The 24,150-nt window shown below is 35.9% G+C and overlaps 2 protein-coding genes across 3 annotated transcripts in view; one reads left to right on the forward strand and one right to left on the reverse strand.

Moving 5' to 3' along the window:
- The window catches only part of Coq8 (ubiquinone biosynthesis protein COQ8, mitochondrial), a 48,285-nt gene that overhangs the window by 4,407 nt on the left and 19,728 nt on the right, over positions 1-24,150 (forward strand). For both annotated transcript variants that reach the window (XM_071680548.1, XM_071680549.1), the window contains exons 2-4: positions 7,979-8,123; positions 16,956-17,160; positions 19,849-19,945. In XM_071680548.1, coding sequence (XP_071536649.1) covers positions 16,960-17,160; positions 19,849-19,945 — 298 coding nt within the window. In that variant the 5' untranslated portion in view covers positions 7,979-8,123; positions 16,956-16,959. The remainder of the gene's footprint in view (positions 1-7,978; positions 8,124-16,955; positions 17,161-19,848; positions 19,946-24,150) is intronic.
- Positions 632-15,372, reverse strand: LOC139758772 (uncharacterized). The gene is made up of 6 exons (XM_071680554.1): positions 15,094-15,372; positions 13,344-13,687; positions 11,662-11,968; positions 10,089-10,281; positions 4,965-5,128; positions 632-1,042 (listed from the first exon to the last, which is right to left on the reverse strand). Exons 2-6 carry the CDS (start codon positions 13,637-13,639, stop codon positions 746-748), a joined length of 1,257 nt encoding a protein of 418 aa, XP_071536655.1. The 5' UTR covers positions 13,640-13,687; positions 15,094-15,372; the 3' UTR covers positions 632-745.

Genomic DNA, 24,150 nt, shown 5'->3' on the forward strand with positions numbered 1-24,150 from the left:
GTGCCTGAATTTTACAGGATTATGAAGGATTTAGAATTGCTTAGATTACTGTTAACACAAAATGATATGACAAAAACAGTTCTGATCTTATATTTGGATGATAATCTTTGTTTAGAGAAACCCTCCATGAGAGAATGTTTGTCTGCATACAGAAGTAAATCAGCATAGAGTTATGTAATCTTTTTCTAGTGTTATTGAGACTTGCATTTCCCTTTAGGAGTGAAATTTTTTATATTCCACATTTGAACATATAGGGGAAAAAGAATTGTTCCAGCATCAATTGTTTTTATTCCATGTAAAAGAACCCTTACAAATTGAGAAAAAAGTGCTGGACAAACTGCTGTGTTATTAGTTCCCTCAGACAGTGGCATCAGTTGCAATGTGCTCCTCTTGGTTTCCTGTTTTGTGACACTCTTATAGAGAGACATTACTGACTAACTTACTGAGGTAGCAGCATGGCTTAAACTTGTTGTTGGAGCTCTTGTAGTGACAGAAATATTGTGGACCAGATCAGCCACATTCCTTTATACAAATTACCTCTTTCTTTGAAATATTGATAAGAACTTTATCACTTCAGGAAGTTGTAATAATGACATATATTCTTCCTAAGATGATTTAGCATGCATCCAAGTAAAGCCCTATGTATGGGCATTATTTTATATTCATTATTTGAATTATGAAGATAAAAATTGCCCTGTTACATGATTTTCAAGTAAAGGTAATGGTAGAATTGCAAGTGGTCACATTAACAGATTGTAGGATCCAAATCTATGAAAGAGTTACAGACATCATTAAGAAGCATGTTAACATACATTTCTACCATAATAAATCCAGTATGTAAAGGATTGTCACAGATCCATAACATGTCATATGATTTTTTGTAATTTTGTCTACATTTGGCATAATAGATATCAGAGAGAGGAATGTTGCTGTCCCAGAGGGTAATGCTGGAGTCTGAAAAATGCTTCATTAGGTAGCTGTTGTACAAATCAATGTTGTTGTTCGAGTAGATTCCTTGATACTTCTTGAAGATGTGTGATTCCTTCATGTTGGTGAGAAGAATGATTAGATTTTAGTAGTAGTAGTTTAAGAATGGCAATACAGTCTTTGTGATCTCAACATCCTTAATTAACAGCCTTAATTTTTATGAACTGTACAGAACTATAAGCATTTATTTGGTTATACCCAGAAGTTCTGTTGCCTTGTTAAATATTGCAGGTTAGGAAGAAGGCATTAGGACGGAATGAAGTGATGAATGACATCATAATAAAATGTATAGTTTCGGTTTATGATATATATTACAAGCAGAATGATGTATGAGAATTGTATGTGTGTTTTCCATGTAATGGTTCACATAATGTATCCTGTTAAAAACTACTTGTTTACATTTTTAATGTACTTTGCCATAATTTTTGTCAGTACAGTACCATAAATTACAATTAGAGTCTATGATATGGGCTGCAATGCTTAATTGTGGTCCCAACTTAAAAAACCCTGTTTGTTAATGAGTTTTCAGCTTGAAATTAGTTGCACATGCTTACTAGTTTTCCAAGAAGGCAAAAAAGAATTCTACCCAGGATGAAAAGTTCACAATGCTAGATAACTTGGGCTATGGGGATAGTGTAATAACCCTTTCTTTCTAGCATGGTGTGACAGAAAGCACCATTACAATCATGGCTAACTCGGCTAATACTTTGGAAGCATATGCCATGTTATCAATCAAATAAAGTATGGTACAGAACATGTTTTAGTTTAATATTGTTAGTGAACATATTTGTGTATACAGTTTTGCCTTTGGTTCCTAACCTCCATATTATCATGGAGATATATATTCTTCATTAATGTGGATTGCATGAACATGCCTCTTCTGGTCCCTATACCCTGTTAATGCACTCTCTTTCTGTATCAGTTTTGTTAAAACCAAAAACGGATGGTTTTCAAAACCCAGTGCTTGATGCCAGGGAAAGTTAATTCTATCCCTAGAAAATTTTTTAGCCCATGGACAAGTATAGTAGTCTATAAATTTATTTTACCATTGGTGGATCAATCATAATTGGTCTCATAAGACTGCCAAATATTAAAGGCTGGTACAGGACAATTATTCTCGTTTGAACTGGTGTTCATACTTTCCTACAAGTTTAAACTACTGATCTTGTTAAGCAACACTTAACAAAGTCAGTATGATAGTGATACTTTTGTTTGATTTTTGTGTATGATTAAATCTTGGAACTTTTTTTAACTTTTTGAAACTAATTTATCTCAAGAATGCCTTTGTGAAATTGTTATACTGTATTGATTTTGTAAATCTTTTATGGTATTGAATCTAGAAATCTAGGAAATGAGGGTCATTGTGGGGGTATGGAGTTTCTTGCCCAGAAAATTTGTGTCTCTTTTTGTTTGGTGTAAGCTGGTGCTGTGTAAAGCAAGAATTTAGGTCAAATATATGTTTACTGGATATTATTACACATTTACTTCATAAGAACACTAATAAATGATAACTCCTTGCCATTGTCTATATACTCTTGCTTAGGATGGAAAGCAGCAGAATGGAATTCAGTGGTATAACCACTTGCCCCCATCATTTTTCCTCTTCATATCTCACACTTTGCTGGCACAACTTTCCTGCTCAACACGTAAAATTTTTCTGGAAATATATCACTCCTACAGCAAGCAATTTTAATCTGTCAAGGAAATGGATGAATTATTGGCACCCATGTGTGTGCTCATTATTGTGCATCTAGCAACTTCCTTGGCATATTTACAGAAAGAAGACATATAGCTATTGACCTGTTTTCTGTAGTATATGACAGTATAATATTTTGCTGAAAATTTATTGCATCAGCAGCCAGCACCTCCTGTCCTTCCAAGGGTATGGATGAATTACTAACCACTTTGTATTGTTATTTATCATGTCAGATGACTTTTAGGCGTGTAAAGACAGGATCACTTTTTATAGAATGGTGTAACATTTTTTCAAAAATTTAATGCCCTAGTAGCCAGTGTTCCTTAATCTGCCAAAGAAATGGGAGAATTATTGACAGCTGTGTTCAGGGGTTGTGTGTTTAGTTACTTTCTTGGCATGTCTACAGAAAGAAGATGGACACTATCCCCAACTCATAGTATAGATTTTCTTATATAGACCATCTGTAGAAGAAAAATTTATCAAGTTGGGACTAACTAGCATTGGCATAGTAAATCATTTTCATATTCTGAGCAAATGGTGACAGAGGCAGGTAATAGATGACGATGTAATAATTATCTATTTAACCTCAAACTAGTAACAGTGAATTTTTTTTCTTATTATACATAATCGCTGTTTCCTGTGTCAGCAAAGTAGTGCCAGGAAACAGATGAAGAATGGTCCATCCACTCATATACCTGTACATATACATAAATGCCCATATACATACATACATATACTCACATATTCACATGTACATAACATATTCATACTTGCTTGCCTTCATCCATTCCTGTTGCTACCCTCTCCACAGGAGACAGCATCGTTACCCCTTGCCTCAGCAAGGCAGCACCAGGAAATCAGACAAAAAGGCCACATTCATTCACACTCAGTCTCTAGCTGTCATGTGTAATGCACCAAAATCACAGCTCCCTATCCACATCCAGGCCCCCTGGACCTCTCCATAGTTTACCCCAGACACTTCACATGCCCTGGTTCTATCCATTGACAGCATGTCGACCCCGGTGTACCACATCATTCCAATTCCCTCTATTCCTTGCACGCCTCTCACCCTCCTGTATGTTCAGGCCCCGATTGCTCAAAATCTTTTTCACTCCATCCTTCCACCTCCAGTTTGATCACCAACTTCTCTTTGTTCCATCCACCCCTGACACATATATCATCTTTGTCAATCTTTCCTCATTCATTCTTTCTGTGTGTCCAAATAATTTCAACACACCCTCTTCTGCTCTCTCAACCACATTCTTTTTACTTCCACACATCTCTCATACCCTTTCATTAACATTAATTTTCATTAACTGAATTTATGCAAATGAAATTTGTGCTGTGAAATTGGACATTTTGGTGACATTGTAGTTGAGGAACAGATATGAATTAGGGAAGCCAAGATGATCCTGGAAAACCTCACAGCTTAGTCTATTGCTCTTGTTAACCAAGCTGCTGTAAGTTGTAATAGTGAAATATTAAAATTAATGAAATGTAGAATATTATCACTGGATACATTGCTTTATAGTGATGTGTGTTTTAGTCCCTTTACTGTGTTCATTTTTTATTAAGAATGATTAAAAATGTGTCCTGTTTAGTCCTCCCTGTTGAATTTTCATATTTTACCATGTTATGAATATGGGGTCATTTGTTGTGGTATTGCTTGGTACATTATTTTGGCTCCAATGGGCATGGCTGCTAAAAACTGTATACTTAGTAAAGAAACTAAGAACTTTGGGTGTGATTTTGTTCGGATTATACTTGGATTTACTGAACCTCTTTTTTTAGTTAGAGTAATCAGTATTTCAAGGTGATATGGCTAATTATTCCAGCTGATTTTGTAACTTCTTTTATGATTTGTGCAGTACTTGATAATTCTTTGCCATCCTGGTACACAGTTCATTGCAGTACAGGCCAGGGTAACTGACAGTGCCAGTATATTAGATAAGCAAACGTGAGATCATAAATATTTTGACAATTAGTGATTCAAAACATTTTGGATGAATCTTGCTATACTTGGTTTTTAATCATTGACTGTAATAAAAAAAAATCCTGGTTGAAGCTTGATGTATTTTTATCTGTATGTTATGGATGCCAGACTGTCATGAAATGATGGAAGAAACTATATTATTTTATATAACTGCCATAATTTTTTTTTCTAGTTCGTGAGATTTCCTGAAGACAGTGTTCTCTTAACCAATACTTGAAAAAAAAAAAAAGGGATTATGTTGAAGAAATAGGAACCAATTAGGAAGATCCACCATACCATTGGGCTTACTTGTATATGATCCAATAGTTGGATAATGGTATATGTTGATTTGGCAAAGTTGAGCAGTTGAGGAAGAAAACTTTCCACTTGCTGTTGAAACTTCTCCAAAGCAGCATTGGGTCCAGCTGAATGATATGTGGGAAGGGTAGCCCTCATCCAGTGTAGACCTGATCCTTGAGAGGAAATGAAGTATGATTTTTTGGATATAGCTGAAATCTCACCATTTCAAATTCTCTAATGATTTATTATTGAGAGTTGTGCATTGCACATAACTTGAAAATGGATGAGCGAAAACAAACTTTCTTAGCTTATTTCTGGCTCAGCTTTTTGACATTATCGAATGTATACCAAATGGCTCCATTTTCTTTTATTCAAGAGTAAAGGAAGAGGAGAAAATAGATGGACATAAAAAACAAGGAGATGACCTTTGGAAAATATGAATACATGAAGATTGAGAACAATTAGGCTCAGAGCTGTGTTAATGAGTATACAGATGAGTGACATGTTAATGTACTTATGTCTCACAAATGTGGATGAATGAGAGAACTAACAACAAAGTAGAATTAAAAGGTTATTAGACCTTCAGAATAGACAGTGAATACTAAACAAGGTAGAAAGAAATCTGGTCATGAAAGTAAACCAAAAATGTGAATCGATGGCATTAACCATAGCAGCCATAAATACAAGTACCATATGACAGTTACATTGATAACTGAGAAGTCCAGGCTTAGAAGTATTTTAACATGTACACACATGAAAGTGATATGATGTACTTATAAATCTGACAAATATGATGAATGCTAGAATGAAGTAGACTTAAAAGGCTGTAGGACCTCCAGAGTAGACAGAAAACTAAAGGTGGTGCTGTGGTTTGTGAACTGCAAGTAAGAAGGAAATCTTAAAATAAGCAACCAGGAAATTTATCATTAGTAACTAAGCATAGTAGTTGTAAGTATAGGTAGCATAATGACAAATAAACCATCAAAGACTAAAAGATTTTTACGAGTTACAAGAATTACTAAGTAGCATAGACATTAATTTGGGAAGGTGACCTCAGTTTTGAGTGGGAAAAGGGAGTAACAGATTATGGATGAAGATATGAATAGAGATTGACAAACGATACATTGCTAAGGAGAAAGAATAATGACCACGTGAGACATTCAACCTAATAAAGTTATATATAAATGATATATTGCTGTTACTAACTTCTCCAGATATGGCATTCATTACAGACAATGAAGTTAGCTGAACTTGTGTCTTCTGTTCACATCACAGAAGTGTCTACTTGCTTTGGGTTAGAAATGGATGAAGACAGATGTCACTGGAGGGGATGAGGCAAGCTACCTGAATGAGCTAAATTTCTTTGACAAATTGAAATATTGAAGCCAGTAATTTGATAGCAAATACAAAGTGAAATGAGTTTCACAGCATTTATGCAAAAACAAAACACTTTCTCCAGGATACTAAAATTATTAAAAGATTAGTACCAGATAAAAGAAAACAAGATATAGAATGATACTGAGGTAGTTAAATAATTGGTTTATGAAAGAGAATAGGAAAGATAAGGTATGCAATAATTGGAGTTACATTGTAAGGGTTAGAAAAAATGCCATTAGAAAGGTCTAATAGGAAAGTGAAGAGAGAGTAAAGCAAAACATTAGCAAAATCTAAAAGTAATGTTTACCGATAAAGCAAAAAACAATGAGATTAGACATTTTAAAGTAGATTGTGAAAGCTATGAGATTTGCCAAATGTTAACTTTGTACAAGTCTGTGTTGAGGACAAAAATGAAAAAACTTTCAGATGAAATATTGCCATTATGAGTTTGTTTTTACAAAACAGTGAGATTAAACATTTTAAAGTAAATGATTGTGAAAGTTATGAGACTTGCCAAATGTTAACTTTGTACAAGTCTGTGTTGAGGCCAAAAATGAGATAAGGTTCAGATGTAATATCGTCATAATGAGTTTGTTTTTACAAATATTAACATGGGGAGGACATATTTGAAACTGCTGATGAAGTTTTCAAGACAAAACATGGATCAGTCCAGTATAGCAAGTATAATAAATATGTATATCATCAGTACACACAGTGGAATCCATACTAGTACCAGAACTTTATATATCGGTCATCTTCTTTTATTGTCAAAGTATATGAGTGAGGTAAAAATTAATTTTGGAGCTTATTGCCAGTTTCACAAAGGCATGCATATGCATAGATTTGTACTTGGCAAAAGTACTTGTGTACTACTGAGTCCATTACAGTGACATGCATAAAAATGTGGCAGGGGAAGAGAATGGGCACTATTTTTCATGTATCTGCCAAAGCACTTCATAAAATAGTCATTGTTATTAGAGAAAGGTGCACGATAAACATTAGAGGTAAACTTAGTGGATAATGAGTTTTGACCAAGAGGATATTCGGAATGGTGTCAAGTGGAACCATGTCACCAGTTTTACCACAGTGAAGTGTTAACTTCAACTGTGAATAAATTTGTTCACTTTCTCAGTTTTTAAGTAATTCTTGAATTATGTTGACCAAAAAATTTTAAACTTCATCTAACTTTACTGAAAGCACTGGAACTTGGAGCATCATAGCCATGTCACAAAGTGTTTACACTGAGCTGCAGTGAGAACTCTGTGCCTTTTAAAGTTGTGTTTACATTGTAGGAGGAAATAAACATCATGATTACTCAATGAGTTAAAGTAATCATGAGTTGGTGACTTCAAAATAGATTAAATGAGGTACTGTACCGGTATGTATACCTCTGAATTTAGAAAGCATGAGGTGTATTGTGCTCTTTACTGGTATGAAGTAATGTAACTGCACTACTTAAAGAATTTGTTAAAACTATATAGGGTGATGCAGGCATTTAGGATGATGCCTTTATATTGGGGTACTTTTGCTGTGATATATGAGATTACATGTGGCTACTAACTCCCTCCCCTTCCCTTTTCATATGTATATATTGTTTGTGATTTGATGTTTAATTCCCCCATGAATTCTTTGTTTTTCCTTTTCAGGTGTTTGTCAATGAACCTTGGTAAATCTTTTGAAAGAACTTATGCTGAAAAAGTGTGGCTAAGATTTGCCCGTGGGGTGGAAAGAAAATTGGAGCTTTAGCCATATTGGCTAATAATCCTTGTGGCACAACATCTGAACAGAAAGGTAATGTTGTAAAAGTACTAGTTTTACTCTTAAGATAACTAAGTTCATCATGAGACTGTGGATTGAGTAATGGAGAATACCTTTTTTTTTTTTTTTTTTTTTTTTTTTTTTTTTTTTTTTATACTTTGTCGCTGTCTCCCGCGTTTGCGAGGTAGCGCAAGGAAACAGACGAAAGAAATGGCCCAACCCCCCCCCCCCCCCATACACATGTACATACACTCGTCCACACACGCAAATATACATACCTACACAGCTTTCCATGGTTTACCCCAGACGCTTCACATGCCTTGCTTCAATCCACTGACAGCACGTCAACCCCTGTATACCACATGACTCCAATTCACTCTATTTCTTGCCCTCCTTTCACCCTCCTGCATGTTCAGGCCCCGATCACACAAAATCTTTTTCACTCCATCTTTCCACCTCCAATTTGGTCTCCCTCTTCTCCTCGTTCCCTCCACCTCCGACACATATATCCTCTTGGTCAATCTCTCCTCACTCATTCTCTCCATGTGCCCAAACCATTTCAAAACACCCTCTTCTGCTCTCTCAACCACGCTCTTTTTATTTCCACACATCTCTCTCACCATTACGTTACTTACTCGATCAAACCACCTCACACCACACATTGTCCTCAAACATCTCATTTCCAGCACATCCATCCTCCTGCGCACATCTCTATCCATAGCCCACGCCTCGCAACCATACAACATTGTTGGAACCACTATTCCCTCAAACATACCCATTTTTGCTTTCCGAGATAATGTTCTCGACTTCCACACATTTTTCAAGGCTCCCAAAATTTTCGCCCCCTCCCCCACCCTATGATCCACTTCCGCTTCCATGGTTCCATCCGCTGACAGATCCACTCCCAGATATCTAAAACACTTCACTTCCTCCAGTTTTTCTCCATTCAAACTCACCTCCCAATTGACTTGACCCTCACCCCTACTGTACCTAATAACCTTGCTCTTATTCACATTTACTCTCAACTTTCTTCTTCCACACACTTTACCAAACTTTACCTAAAATGCATTATTCTTTGTGATTTATTTTTTCTCTCAATTAGGATGTCCAGTATGTTTTCAAACATTGGTTTGTCATGATGGGCTCCATCCTATGTTAACTTCCTTTCCAACATCTATCTCCATACCAAGTTTCTCAAGAACTCTATACCAGGCTCTACCTAGGCTATGCTTCTTCACTTGCTATCATATATATACATGTTTGTGTTTGTCTAGAGGGTATGCACAGAAGTTAAGAGCACACAGAAGTTAAGAGCACTATCTCGTATATCTTTAAGAAAAACAAGATCTAAGAAAATTTAACATAAAGATATCATTGATAAAACATACATGCCACCTTTCGATACACTGAGAGCTGCCAGGGGAATGCTAGAGAAAGATAGTTGACCAGCAAACACCATGATGCATGAGTGCCACAGGTAGGAACTTTGAGAGATTTTTCTCAAAGGGTACTTTTTACCTGTTCTGTTAATGCTTATAACTCCTTGATTTATAGGATGACAGTTACTTAAAAGTTCTCCTCCATTATATAGGCTCAAAGTTTTCTCAGTTCCTGTAAACTGAATCCAAAAACTTTTATTAAGTACCATTATTGAAATATTGCAAAAAAATTTTAGGTAAAATGATTTATGGACAGAAGGATTCTAGTAAACAAGGTAATATAAGTATGATAATCCTCACTTCGTGTTTTCAGTTTGTTGCTTTCCTCTATTTTCATATTGAGACAAAAAGTTGGGAAGTAGTAGCATATGATTACATGAATAATACATAAAACTCCCAAAGTACCATAGAAATGAACCTTGAAGTGAGTTACTCCTCTGAAGGAAGAGGCTGTTTTTCCCAACAAAGGTAGTTTTATGTAGTTGCAGTAAGTACATAGAAACTTGAGTCCCCCACGAAAGAAAACTTTGGAACCTGTGGTCCATAATGAAAGTCTTACCAAATAGCAGCAAGGTTGGTCTTCGTTTTTCATTATTTGTCCATTGGTCCAAGAGTTGTGGCAACTTTAACAGGAGTGGATCCCAGTGAAATATGAGTTGTATTGGTAAGTCCATGTGATACACTTCAATATCCTCGTGTAATGTACCAATGCGCAAGTTTTCTGTCAACTCGTGCACACTTCTCCACTTACCCTAAATAGAAGAATGGTAATGAATGTTAGTGCAGTCACTGAAATTGGCTTTTATTTGTTGATTAAAATAAGTGCGAGAAATTCTAGTATAGGCTACATTATTATGAATTTACATTTCAGGCACAGTACATATCCTTAGTGCTGATATAACCTTGCTAAATGGACATTGGAAGAAATGTTCATATTTCCTTTTTAAACACTTTAGTGCCGCTATGAGATAAGATATATGAACTTGAAGTCTGTTGGCTTTTTTTTTTTCTAAGAAAAAGACATTAATATACAATGTATATATATCTTTTTCTAATGTCAGAAGATGGATGGGATCATTGAGATTACTCTCCAAATTTTTTTTGTTGCTGATCATTTCTATGCTCAAAGTTTCCAAGCAACTCTGCTTGTTAGTTAGGTATTATTTAGGCTGTCGCTTTACTGAATCAGGTGTTCTTTGCATGTAACAGAAGACATATGAAAAGATATTTACTCCTTGTATATACACAAGGGTATTTGATGAGCCTTTTACATATTAAGTGAATATAAGTGATATTCTTAAACAGCTTAAAAGATTCACTGTGTCTCTTGCTTCTTGTTACAGTCAGGTATATGACAGCAGCTTTCTCTGTGCTTTGAAAAATCAAAGTATTTTTAGACAAGGTAGCAATTTCTAGGGTACACTGGTCCCTGCCTCAGTGTAAGTTCTGCATCTCTACTGCCATAGTGAAATAGTATGTCATATTCTTTTGCACATGTAAAGGTTCTGTTACACTACAACTGTTCAGAAAGTTTACAGTTTATGCAAGACAGCCTTGCTTTTGGTTCAAGCAGGGAAATCATTGTCACTGGCTATAGAATATGAGTTTTTGTAGTAAGAGTTCAGATCTGCTCAAAAATCTGTTGTGTGCACTTTGCTAATAAGGTTTTAGATTTTTGTAAAACAAATAAGGCTCATGTTAAATACTTTATATGTAACTTGCCATCACTCCTGATAAAGTCATCATGTGATTGATAGAAAGTTAACCAGAAAGAAAATATCTACTGTGAACCTTGAGAGGCTGACTCTTCACATAAGTAATGCCAGATGGATGGGCATTCTTATCTTGACACATGTTATAGTCTGTGAATGAGGTGTTATTTGCCAATTTAGAACACAATAGAGTATAGGCTTAGTTGAAGGATGGTCTTCTTATAATGATTCCTTAACGTTTTAGATGGCTGTGGCTGTTGAACAATTTATTTGTAAGGACTTGGGCATTCGTTTTCATGTAAATGTGTGTTTATTGTCTTTTAGCATTTCAGAAGTATGATAAGCATTAACCCTTGGTAACTAGGCAGTGTTAGCAGCAACACCAATGGATTCATATACAGTACATGCAGAATTTTATACCCCTGTTGATGGTTTTTTGTACTTGAGTCTTGGAGAACTGAGCTTTGTCACTAGAGCGCTGAAGACTTGCCGCATCCTTGAATCTCCTACAATCGCCCACAACCATCCCTTAATCTTACCATAAGGGATGGAAACACTTTCAGGGAGGCCAGCCTTTTCTGTAAGCTGGGTTGCTGCAGAAGAATTTTTGATGGGATGATGATAAAAATGCCATAAGTATTCATTGTAGATGTGGATGTTTTGTTTTCTTTTCATGCTTATGCTGCCATCACTGGAGTTCTTTTTGCTGGTGCCCATTTCAGTGTATCTGAAAGGGTTGATTGATTGTTCATCTTTGGTAGCAACAGAAAATGAAGATTACAAGTATTTTGGACACTAACCATTTCCACTCTAAAGTTGCAGAAAAATGAACTTGGAGTACCTGATGCAAGATTGGAAATCACATCATTGGTGTGGCTCTCAGCTGTTTACAACAGAAGTGGAAATGTATGAACAGTAAGGGTTCTGTTGACAAGCACAATGAACTTCACAAATTTAATGTAGGAATGATCATGTTAGTTCAAAAGTCAGATTATTGGAAGATAAAATGAATTCTTTCTTTCTTTCGTCTGTTTCCTTGCGCTACCTCGCAAACGCGGGAGACAGCGACAAAGTATAATAAAAAAAAAAAAAATTAATTCAGACAATAAGACAACAGTGGATCCAAATGAGGGTGTTTATGATAGTGGAGGCTTCCTTAAAAAGAAAGTACGATCAGAGAGAAAATTAGGCAGGTTTCATATGTTCGGGTACATCTATCAACCAATGAGTTACTTGTATGCTTTCTCCAGCATTGCCAGTGTACAGAAATATTAATTGTGAGTTCAACACAGTTGAAGTTTGCAGTGATTTTAAATGATTGCTTATTACAAAACAGAAGCACTATGGTATCCTTAATTTACAAGGTTGTTATCACCTACTTTACAATATGTCCACAGTTCAGAAGAATATTTGTAAAGGATACAATTTGTACATGGAATATTCTTCATTCCTATAGCACAAGGAATGAAGGACATGTTTATTCCAGTTAACCATCTCAGGTAGCAACATAAATGTACTAACTTGCAGTAAAAGATGACCACTATTACTTTGTATTTCATCAACGGGTGCATATTATTAATTTGGTAATGCTACCTTAAGCTTCTGTATCATGCTTAAGTCACTTTCAGCATTTGATTGTCTTATAAGGGTGGTATGAAGGTAAAAACATGGATTTAGATGTTAAGATATCATAATCTTTCAAATGTTCTTTACAAATTAGGCGTTTCAGATGAAATTTTTAAATCTTCGTAATCCAGTTAGAAGAGGATCAAACTGTTAGGGGGCTGAATTAGTGACAGCTTACAGTAGATACATTGAACGGCAAGAAAGATAGGGAAAAAATCGGAAAGGCATAAAAGAGACATGGAGATATATCTTGCTTGGAAGGATTGCCTGAATGTTTAAAAAAATTTACAGCATATTAGATTGGTTTCTAATGCTACATTAAAATGCAACAAACTCAGTTTTATTCAAAATTGATGTAATTTTTGGTCAGAGTATATGCTGTTACTGAGAAACTAATGTTTATGTTACAAAACAATGGTCGAAAGAAAATATGATTACACATGTAAAAACTTTGTTAGTAGTAAACATTACTGCACCTTGTAAGTTGAGGGAAGTTGTTTGTTGCTCTCTGAATGCAGGTCATGGTGTCCCTTTTGGTGTAATTGTGAAGGCTACAGCAAATATTGTTTAGTTGTGTTGTTGGGTCTGTTTGATCATAGTCATAGCAGGCTTGGTTGAGAGCTGGATGTTGCAGATGTCCACGGGTGGAGATCGTTACATGAGCTGTTATAAGTATCCATGCCACCAGCAGACCATACCAGACTTGATGCCCACACCAGCCTTTTCTGTCCCTGAGCTGCCATAGCCATGGTCCTCTAAGTGTCTTTGCCATGCTTCTCTATGCCTTTTGTAGGCTCTCCAAAAGCTTTCATGGAACTTCCTGTCAAGTGATTGAATATTTTGAATATTTGTGCTTCTTAAAAGAAAAAACTCAGATTTTTCATAAGATTGTAATCACCTCTGTACAGCCTCTGAAAAAAGTCGATTATTGTGTAAAATAAGGTTTTCATGCATAGTGCTGTATTTGTGGAACAAACCTTATTACTAGTTAATAGTTGGGACATTGTATGGCAGGTAACATGATACAGTCTTAGGCATCAAATGATACTATTCACTTATCCCTTGATATTGAGAATGGAAGGATGCACCTCTTCCTCACTTTCCTTGTGTTTAGTGATATTATTGTTATTTCTCTTTCAGATGTTTTATCCTATTTCAGTAACTATATAAATATATTTTTTTATTTCATACATGCGCCATTTCCCGCGTTAGCGAGGTAGCATTAAGAACAGAGGACTGAGCCTCAGAGGGAATATCCTCATTGGTCCATTGTTCCCCTTTTGGAAAATCAAAAACGGGAGGGGAGGATTTCCATCCCCCAACTACCTTCCCTTTTAGTCGCCTTCGACACGGAGGGAATACATGGGAAATATTCTTTCTCCCTTATCCCAGGGATTATATATATATATATATATATATATATATATATATATATATATATATATATATATATATATATATATGTACAACTGAGCACAGACATACATATGTACATATACTTTCGTGCCTCCATCCATTCTCGGCCACATTCGTTTACACTCATGACCTTTCTAAATGTTTCTGTAGCCAAAGGGTGCGCCACTTCAAGTAGCAGAAAATGTAGACTCCTTTGGAGTGAAAAGTTCTCGAACGAGATTACGTACTGTGATACAACCTCGTAAAGCGGCTTTTCACCCGCGGTGTAGCCTCAAGCAGACGGAGTCCGGTAACACACACACACACACATATATATATATATATATATATATATATATATATATATATATATATATATATATATATATATATATATGATTACTTTAGGGTCTTTCTATAGACTGAACCACATCCAGTTCCAGGAAAATGTAGACTCGTTTGGAGTGATAAGGTATAAGAAGAGACTGTATTCTTAGTTACACTTAGTTACAGCCTCGCCAAAGTGACAGCATTCGTGGCAACACCTATATATATATATATATATATATATATATATATATATATATATATATATATATATATATATATATATATTATTCCCTCAAATATATCAGCAAGTACATACCAATACTTAAATATATATTTTTACAAAAACATATTTCATATTGTGTATTTGAGTCTTGAATGTGATTCGGTCAACTACTATTTTATGGACTTGCAACAATCACTCGGGAAATGTTAGTTTTGTTATACTAGGGACGAATATGAAAGATAGAATTTGATGCTGTATACGAATATATGGTAGTATACCTTTTAGTTGTCGGTGTTAAGGAAGTACGTGGACATGTTGGAAGCGGTAACAATGATTAAGGCGTGTATACTGAGGCTGGCAGAATGGCGGGCGGCCAGCCGGTGGGTAGGTAACGCCTCGGGACCTCAACACACTTACACACCCTTCCTTAGTTACGGTACTTTTCTTCCTCCTCCTCCTCCACTCCGCCCTCTCAGTCATTGTATTTTTCCTGTAATAGCTTTCTCTTTCACTAACCGTAATATCATGAGATTGAATGTGTATCTCTCACTAACCGTGATATCTTGAGATTTATGTTCATATACCCCCATACTTGCATAGTCCAGGCTTTCAATATTCTCTTCACATTTATGTTTTTCAATTAAATACCTTCCTGTCTTCCCTTAATTGATATCAATTCCTTGGCTCTTTCACCATTCCATAACCCTCTTATCCTCGCCCACCTCTGGTAAGAATAAGACTGTTAGATATTAAAGGCCAGTTGATGTCTAGCATTTGTCACGTTCATTATGAAGAGACTGGTAGACCGTAGACATTGTTAGTTAGTTATCACCTTTGAACACCAACTGGTGAGGCTGTGTTTTTGTAACAAGCTTGTCTTTGCCATTGGTGCCTAATACACGTTTGTGTCAGTAACCGTTAAACATTATAGGCCAGAAATTGCCAGTGGCATTGTGTTTGCAAAGTTGTATGAGCATAGACATGATATCACTAGATATCCTACTTATAGGAAATGAACACAACTAATTTTCAGTTATGCTTATGAGACCCCTTTAAATAATCGTTCCATTTTTCCTTAAGATCAGCTTTGGACTGAGCACAAGGAAAGATTCACATGTAATTCAAAACATCATTATCATTTATATAAAGATAAGATAAGATCATTTAATTTGATGACTTCTGTGTGTTGCTCAGTGTTGGAGGCTTTACGGGAATAACCTGGAGCAGGGAAAGTGTATTGATGCGAATAGAAGAATGGAGGGCGACAGTGGAATTGGGGTGGAGGCGGATTAGCACAGACAAAGAGGAAGGAGCCACGTTAATTAACAGTGAGTGGGAGCCGGTGGAACGCGTCATCACTTGTACTTCCTATAGAAGCTTACTTGATATGTCTCCCCTGCTCGTTTAGATGAGAAATTTTATGTATATGCAAATGTTCATAATAACATCACAAAAAACAGTATCAATGCTAGTAGATTAACAAAAACAGACTCTAGTGGTCCATCATATGTATATACGTGTGGGGGTGGGTTGGACCATTCCTTGTCTGTTTCCCTGCGCTACCTTGACGCGAGAGACTGCGATTAAGTACAATAAGATATATATATATATATATATATATATATATATATATATATATATATATATATATATATATATATGTGTGTGTGTGTGTGTGTAACCATAGGACATGGGCGCCCAAAGAAATATTTTCAAGGGGCAATTTATGTATGGATAACTTGAGGGATCAACTTGTTCTTTTCATTTATTGTCCATTAATGCCTTTGAAGATTACTTTTGGGAATGCTAGCCTCGTTGGGTTTGATTTTGTCATACACTTCCATTGGGATTGATATATTTAATCCCATATTTTCCTGAACCTCAAAGCCTGATAATGTCATGAATTCCGAATTAATAGAAGTACTTGAAGTTTGTTAACTGGTTTAGGGTATTATACGAAATAAATTTATATGTTTATATAAAGTTCCTCAACATACAAGGCCAAAACGTTTCATACATTCTCATCTTTCTGTCTCTCATCATATGCCTTCATGCTTGCTTGCATATGCAGTAACTGTACATAAGATGAACTGGAACTTTTGTGTCATACAAGAAGCTAAGTATGATGTGTGTATCTTAGGAGGATGGCCAAGCCACCGCGTGGGAGTGACTTACTAACGATGCTGCGTGGCCTGTCCCGCATTGGATCTGCTGTAGTGGATGTCAGGTCACAGGAGGTCACCAAGGCATGGGTCACATCTTCGCTTCGTCCTCTTATAATCCAGGGCGGTTCTAACCTTCAAGAGACTATCACTAAGGTGCTGTTGGAGCCACAGACACTACGGGTAAGTGCCATGCTGTGACAGTTTTATGAGGCTACCCATCCAAAGGCTTTCCCTGAAACAGAATTTACCATATTAGTAAAGCTAATCATCACACATTACATGAATTGTAGCCAAAATGTTCTTTTAAATGCCAAGCTTCGCTTCAAATTGTGTATATTTTTCTCCAGAACTATGTAGTTAATCTGCAAATACAAAAGTAGTGTTTCATTGAATGTTTGTTGTAAGTATGTTCAGAATATTTGATGCTGTTTGAATATTTCTTTATTATGAAGGTACTTTCCCTCATTGCAAATTGTGTCACCCACACTTGTGATTTTTTTTCTTTTACTAAAAGATACCCCTAATCTTACAGGGTATTCAACAGGCATAAAGTGGCTGATTCATGTGAGAAACTGCAGAAGCTGGTGACTGAGTTTGGTAAAGTGTGTGGAAGAAGAAAGTTAAGAGTAAATGTGAATAAGAGCAAGGTTATTAGGTACAGTAGGGTTGAGGGTCAAGTCAATTGGGAGGTGAGTTTGAATGGAGAAAAACTGGAGGAAGTGAAGTGTTTTAGATATCTGGGAGTGGATCTGGCAGCGGATGGAACCATGGAAGCGGAAGTGGATCATAGGGTGGGGGAGGGGGCGAAAATTCTGGGGGCCTTGAAGAATGTGTGGAAGTCGAGAACATTATCTCGGAAAGCAAAAATGGGTATGTTTGAAGGAATAGTGGTTCCAACAATGTTGTATGGTTGCGAGGCGTGGGCTATGGATAGAGTTGTGCGCAGGAGGATGGATGTGCTGGAAATGAGATGTTTGAGGACAATGTGTGGTGTGAGGTGGTTTGATCGAGTGAGTAACGTAAGGGTAAGAGAGATGTGTGGAAATAAAAAGAGCGTGGTTGAGAGAGCAGAAGAGGGTGTTTTGAAGTGGTTTGGGCACATGGAGAGAATGAGTGAGGAAAGATTGACCAAGAGGATATATGTGTCGGAGGTGGAGGGAACGAGGAGAAGAGGGAGACCAAATTGGAGGTGGAAAGATGGAGTGAAAAAGATTTTGTGTGATCGGGGCCTGAACATGCAGGAGGGTGAAAGGAGGGCAAGGAATAGAGTGAATTGGAGCGATGTGGTATACCGGGGTTGACGTGCTGTCAGTGGATTGAATCAAGGCATGTGAAGCGTCTGGGGTAAACCATGGAAAGCTGTGTAGGTATGTATATTTGCGTGTGTGGACGTATGTATATACATGTGTATGGGGGGGGGGTTGGGCCATTTCTTTTGTCTGTTTCCTTGCGCTACCTCGCAAACGCGGGAGACAGCGACAAAGTATAATGAATGAATGATAAAGTCAGTCATGTGTTTTGCTTTAAGGAATTACATCATGGTAAGAGGAGTCTTTTTTGAAACTTCTGATACCAAAGAACATTCTGGTATGGAAGAATATGGATATTCTCACCCAGAAATCTGCTGGATAGGACATAGCTATTTGTATTTTTTTTCTGTAAATGGTCATTAGCCTAAGAAAAAGGGAAAGGTCAATTTTAACATCCAGTATTAAAAGAATATGAGAAAATTTTAAGAATTAAAACTGTGGACAGTGAAAATGTAGGAAAGGATGACAAACATAGATATGGAAATAGACATACATAAAGATTTGAACAGAGATGGAGACTGTCTAATGAAAACTAAGGGTGGAAATAGTTGAACACTCTAAAAGAACAGGTGGGAAAATATGATAATCAATAGAGATGCCACAAAACTAAAACAAGATGGCAGAAATATGATTATATTTAGATATCAGCAGTGAACAGAGAACCTTAGTAGAAAGATATCATGATTTTCCCTCAAAGGCTTGGTTCTCTGTTTTTGATGCTACCTCACTAAATCGGGAAATGGCAAATATGTATAAAAATAGAAAAGATTCATGATTCAATATTGGCAAGAATATGAAAAGACATAGGACCAATCAAAACATGAACAAGGTGAAATGAGAACCAGAACAATTACTGACTACATTATGAATACTATAGAAACACACTAGACCACTGGGACTCTTTTGCATTAGAGAACCAGATAAGGATAGTCTTGACTGAAATGGGAGTAGAACAGCAGTGAAACCACACAGCAGGATTGAGACAAAGAATTCCCCTTTGAAGAACAGAAACCAGCTGATTACAACCATTTAACTTTCTAAAGATTGATAATGTAGACAATGAACAGTTCATCATGATATGTAGGGCTAGAATAGCACTGAGGACATCAGACAAAATTAAGCAAGAAACGTTTTGAAAAAGATGTGGAGGTACTTATTTTGTATGAGTGATGGATGAATGGAATGAAATTAATGAAAACTTGGGGAACGCAAATAGCATACAAAAGTTAAAAAGATTTATATGATAGAAAATGTTCATGAGTTGGGGGCTCTGCAAGTGTAAAACTCACTCCCATTACAGTACAAGTAGGTAGGTACACACTACTCACAGAGAGAATGGGAAGCTCCTGAAACACCATTCAAACAGTCACAAGAATGAATTGATGAAAGAATGGATTTTTTTTTTTATTTTTTGAAGGTGATGATAATATTCTTAATTGGTCATTTACATAGGTTAGTTGGGTGATGAGATGTTCATCATTGGTTTGTTAAAGGATTAATGTCTTCATGGTATTTGTAAAATGTCTCACCAGCTTGTTATAGTGTCCTTCATTTTCAGAAAGATGTGTCAAAGGGTGCGGCAGAAGCTGTGGCTCGTATATCAGTGGTTACAGAGGGCATCAAAGCCTACAGAAGTGGCTCCACACCTGCAACAGGTAGGACTAGCTACAGTATATTTATCCTGATTCTTCTTCTCATATTTTGATATTCAAGTAGGTGAATAAGTTGAAAGTATTGTGCCAGTGTAGAATTTTATCTAATAGCAGCGATAGTAGACATTATTGTAGTGGTTGTAATGATTATAAGTTGTAGTAGCAGCAGTTGCAATAATAGTAATATTGACCCTTGCTTGCCATTTATTGTCTATTGTTTCCTGTATGATGCTGCTTAGGCAGGAACATTAAGAACACAATTGTATTTTACTGTCATTACAATGCTGTATGTTTTTAGTATATAAAGTTGATAGATTCTAGAATTGACATGGTCATGGTTTTGATTTTAAAAGAATGGGATTGTATTACCAGTGCCTCCTTCCTATGACCTAGTAGAAGGAAACATCAGAGTGAAGTATGATTTCATTAAGTAATGTGATAAACAGAAAAACACTAAGATTGATTTGTAATATATACAGTGAATGGTTTCCAAGTACACTAAAGGCTAAGAAGTAGCAATAGAGGACTCTAATTATAGAGACTAGGTTGCCATGGCCACCCCCTTGAGGGAGTTCCAGGTGGGAACAGGTATCAGAGATATAGATAGATATTATGGTTTTTATGTTTTTGCCTTGCAGTGATGTAATTGTAAGCAATCATAGTACAGTTACAAGAGGTGTTTGCAATTGGAGATCATAGACAGAAGCAGTGTCTTATCACAAAAAGAAGAATTGTTTTCTGCTAATTTTGCGAGAAAATGCAGTATGTACTGTATCAATAACTGTATGTACATATTATGACATTCTGCACTTAACAACTTATGAGATTTCTTTTTTAACATCTGGCATTCAGATGCTTAATAGTTAGGTAATATCTTTAATAAAAGGATCTCTTTTAGGTGTTATGTTGAAATGATTGTGAACCAAAGGAGTACAATCTCTTTGAGGACCTCCTTGCTTCTGAGGGGTCCATCTCTCTGATCCTGCATTGAGTGACATGTTGAAGGGACAGGAGCCCCATAAAAGGGGTCGTTTGGTAACATTATGATAATAATACTGTTTTATGAAATATATTTCTTTAATGATCAGAGCTCAAAAAGCATGAACTTCCAAATTTACCAGGCCGGGCAGTTGGATCAGTAAGTTTAAATTACCCAAGGAAATGCATTATATCTGTAAAGAGCCATTTATCATGGACTAGCTAAGTATGGCTTTCAGAAGATGAAAATGGGTCTTTTAGTGCATCTGGGGGATACAACGTGCTTACAGATAGCTTGCCAACAGTGAGGTCAGTTAAGATTTGTCCACCAGGATGCCAAGTTGAAATTGAGAAGGTACAATGAGTATATGGAGTAAAATGAATTTTTTACTTCAATTTGTACTATTTTGATAAGTACTATTGTCTTGATAATGGAGTGTTAGAGTGTGGATTGTTGTTATTCCTTTCTGTCTCACCTTAGGGTTGGGTGACCACAATTTCTTGGTGGACTTTAGTAGAATAATGAATGTTCATTTGCTATGTGTGTCAGTGGATGAAAATCATGGTCTGAAAGTAGTAATGATTGGCCACTTCAAATGGCTGTATGGATGATATCCAACGTGTGTCCAAAGTCAGCAGGCTTGGACTGAGGCTTTAAAAACATGGCTTCTCAGCTTTTCATATCAGCTGTGACTAAAATCTTGCTTAGATAGAGAAGTTAAGAACACAGTTGCCGTCTCAGCTACCTCTTAGTTCACTTTTGCGGAAAAGCCATCGAACACTTACCAGTGAGGGTAGAATGGAGGTTGCTACAACTGATGGGTTTCACTCACTGGGAAGAGTTTCTTTATAGATAGTAAATGCTAATTTTGGTATACCATATGTACTCTTGTATAGTTTAGAGTTTTTAAGACCAAATTTTTGGGCAAAAAATGAGGGGGTTGACCTATACTTGGATAATAGTTTCATTAGATTGAAATCAGTGCATGATGGGAAGGGCTAGGAGCAACTTTTTGCTTCAGACATGAAAAATATTTACCAGTTACTGTCAGTAAACAATGGAAACATAAAATATGTACCAATTAGTGATGAAAAGCTGTGCAGTGCCTTCAGCAGATTAAGCTCACCAACTTACAGTAGGCTAACTTACCTTTCAACGTGCTTTCAGTAGTGTATGTTGAAGTTCTAGGACAGGCCTACTTATCATATCATATACGGTATCATAATATCCATAGATTGACAATATATACTGGCAATAAAAACCTTATAATGATGCAAGTCAGGTCGTCACAGTTGCCAGTTTCTATATTTTTTGTTTAATTTTTTTTTTAAGTTACTGAGTAATTCTTTCCTAAATTGTTTTACAGCACTATAGGTAAAACAGTTTACTATATCAGGAAATATTGTGCTAATCACAGAAAAAATGGAGACACTTGAAATGTAAAAAAAAAGTAATTGTCTGACTTGAAACACTATTGGTTAGGGTAAGCTGGTTCTAATGGCATCCTACCAATAATCAAATTTATAACAGTGTTTCTAACCGTAGTTAATATAGTTTATCTGATGTAGGCAATATGAAGTAGGAAACACCAGTAAATGTGAGAAATTGGAAGAGAATAAACAAGAAAGATGCAGTTGAGCTATTTTTGGTAGGGCTGAGGGTGAGAGTACCAGCTGTTTGGTCTTTTTTAGCAGGAGAGTCATGCAAACGCCCATACTGGTATTTGTTTGGTGTCATGTGTTTTTGAAAAATAATACTTGTAAATTAAAAGTACCATAACATTATGTTTTAAACAAAATTGTCATATTTCTGGAAAATAAGAAGCAAGACAATAAGATAATAAACATAGTTTCAGTGTACTGTAATATTAAAGGCTGCTTAGTTAGGGCCGATGCAAAGGCAGATCCTCCATGACCAGGGCTCTGCCATATCAGCTAGAGGGTATGTATTTTTCGAATCGTTTTCCATTAAAAAACTTACATCACAAATATATTTTACCTTAACTGTGCCTGAATGAATATACACCTGATCCCCTACTTACGACCTATGTGACTTACGACCATCTGTACATACAGCCAGAAAAAAATAAATTGAAAATAAGTATGATGAAATAGGAAGCAAAGAATCATAAATAAAGTGTAAAAAGAAACTACAGAATCATATAATAAAGCTGGTTAATAAAGAACGAGATAATGATGATAGAATTTGAGTAGGATAAAAGGATGCTGTACAGATATTCAAATTCTAATTGCCATTCTGACATGCATCCTACTTACATCCATTTCAAGATCCAACCAATTGGTCAGAACGGAACTTGGACTTATGTTAGGGAGGGGGTGTATTCTCAGAAATGAATAGCAGTTTTTTGAAATGTGATTTATTTCAATGTAAAATAGGGTAAAATACATGAAAACAAAAGACTGCCTAATCTTCCATTGTTCAAGAGATGTAACTTTTTTTAAAGTTTTCAGTTAAAAGTCCGTTATATTACAATGATATTCTATTCGTACCATGTTTGATATAATATATTCACAGAAATGTAATATTTTTGCTGAAATGATGTACGTATTACGGTGGAAAGTGGGATAAAATCATGATGAAAACAATTGACTCGCTTTCTTTCATTGTTTAAAAGATGTTACCATAATAGCTTTTCAAATTATTTTCAGTAAGAAAACCGTTGTATTACGATGATATTCTATCCTAATTGACTTGAATAAATACTTGAATGGAAACTTACAATATTTTTGCTGAAACTACCTGTGTTTTGGTGTAAAGTACCATAATGATATATGGTAAACAATTTGCCTTTGGTACTCAGTGTTTGAGGCTCAGTGAACCTCAGTTCATAGGATGTAGAGTAGTTTTTAGTGAGGATTTTCTGAAATGAGCTTTATATGCCATAAAGTATGGTGCTTTATTACCCTAATTTGTTGTTTCATTACCCTCAAAGACTTGGGTCGACCTATACTCGAGGCATATTAGATTAATGATTTCTTGGCCAAAAATGAAGGGTCAACCTGTACACGAGGTAGGCTTATAAATGAGTATATACGATACCTTGCACAGTTTTATTTTTTTGTAGACTGTGGTCTGAACATTCAGGTAAAGCTCAGAAAATATTATTTTTAAATTAACTGAATTTTGTCAATATAGAGATCTCATGCCAACTACAAACCTCTGTGGTTGGAAAGGGACCTCTGTATTTAACACAATAAGCTTAAAAAAT

Source organism: Panulirus ornatus, chromosome 31, assembly GCF_036320965.1.
Source record: "Panulirus ornatus isolate Po-2019 chromosome 31, ASM3632096v1, whole genome shotgun sequence".
Classification (NCBI taxonomy): Eukaryota; Metazoa; Arthropoda; class Malacostraca; order Decapoda; family Palinuridae; genus Panulirus; species Panulirus ornatus.

Bases quoted from the DNA above. Each gene is read 5' to 3' on its own strand.
- LOC139758772 (XM_071680554.1), bottom strand. From the start codon at position 13,639: ATGGCAAAGACACTTAGAGGACCATGGCTATGGCAGCTCAGGGACAGA. The intron at 11,969-13,343 runs GTGCAGTAATGT...CAACCCTTTCAG, and splicing joins AACTTCCCTCAACTTACAAG to ATACACTGAAATGGGCACCA. The intron at 10,282-11,661 runs GTATAAAATTCT...TCTTCTATTTAG, and splicing joins ACAAAAAACCATCAACAGGG to GGTAAGTGGAGAAGTGTGCA.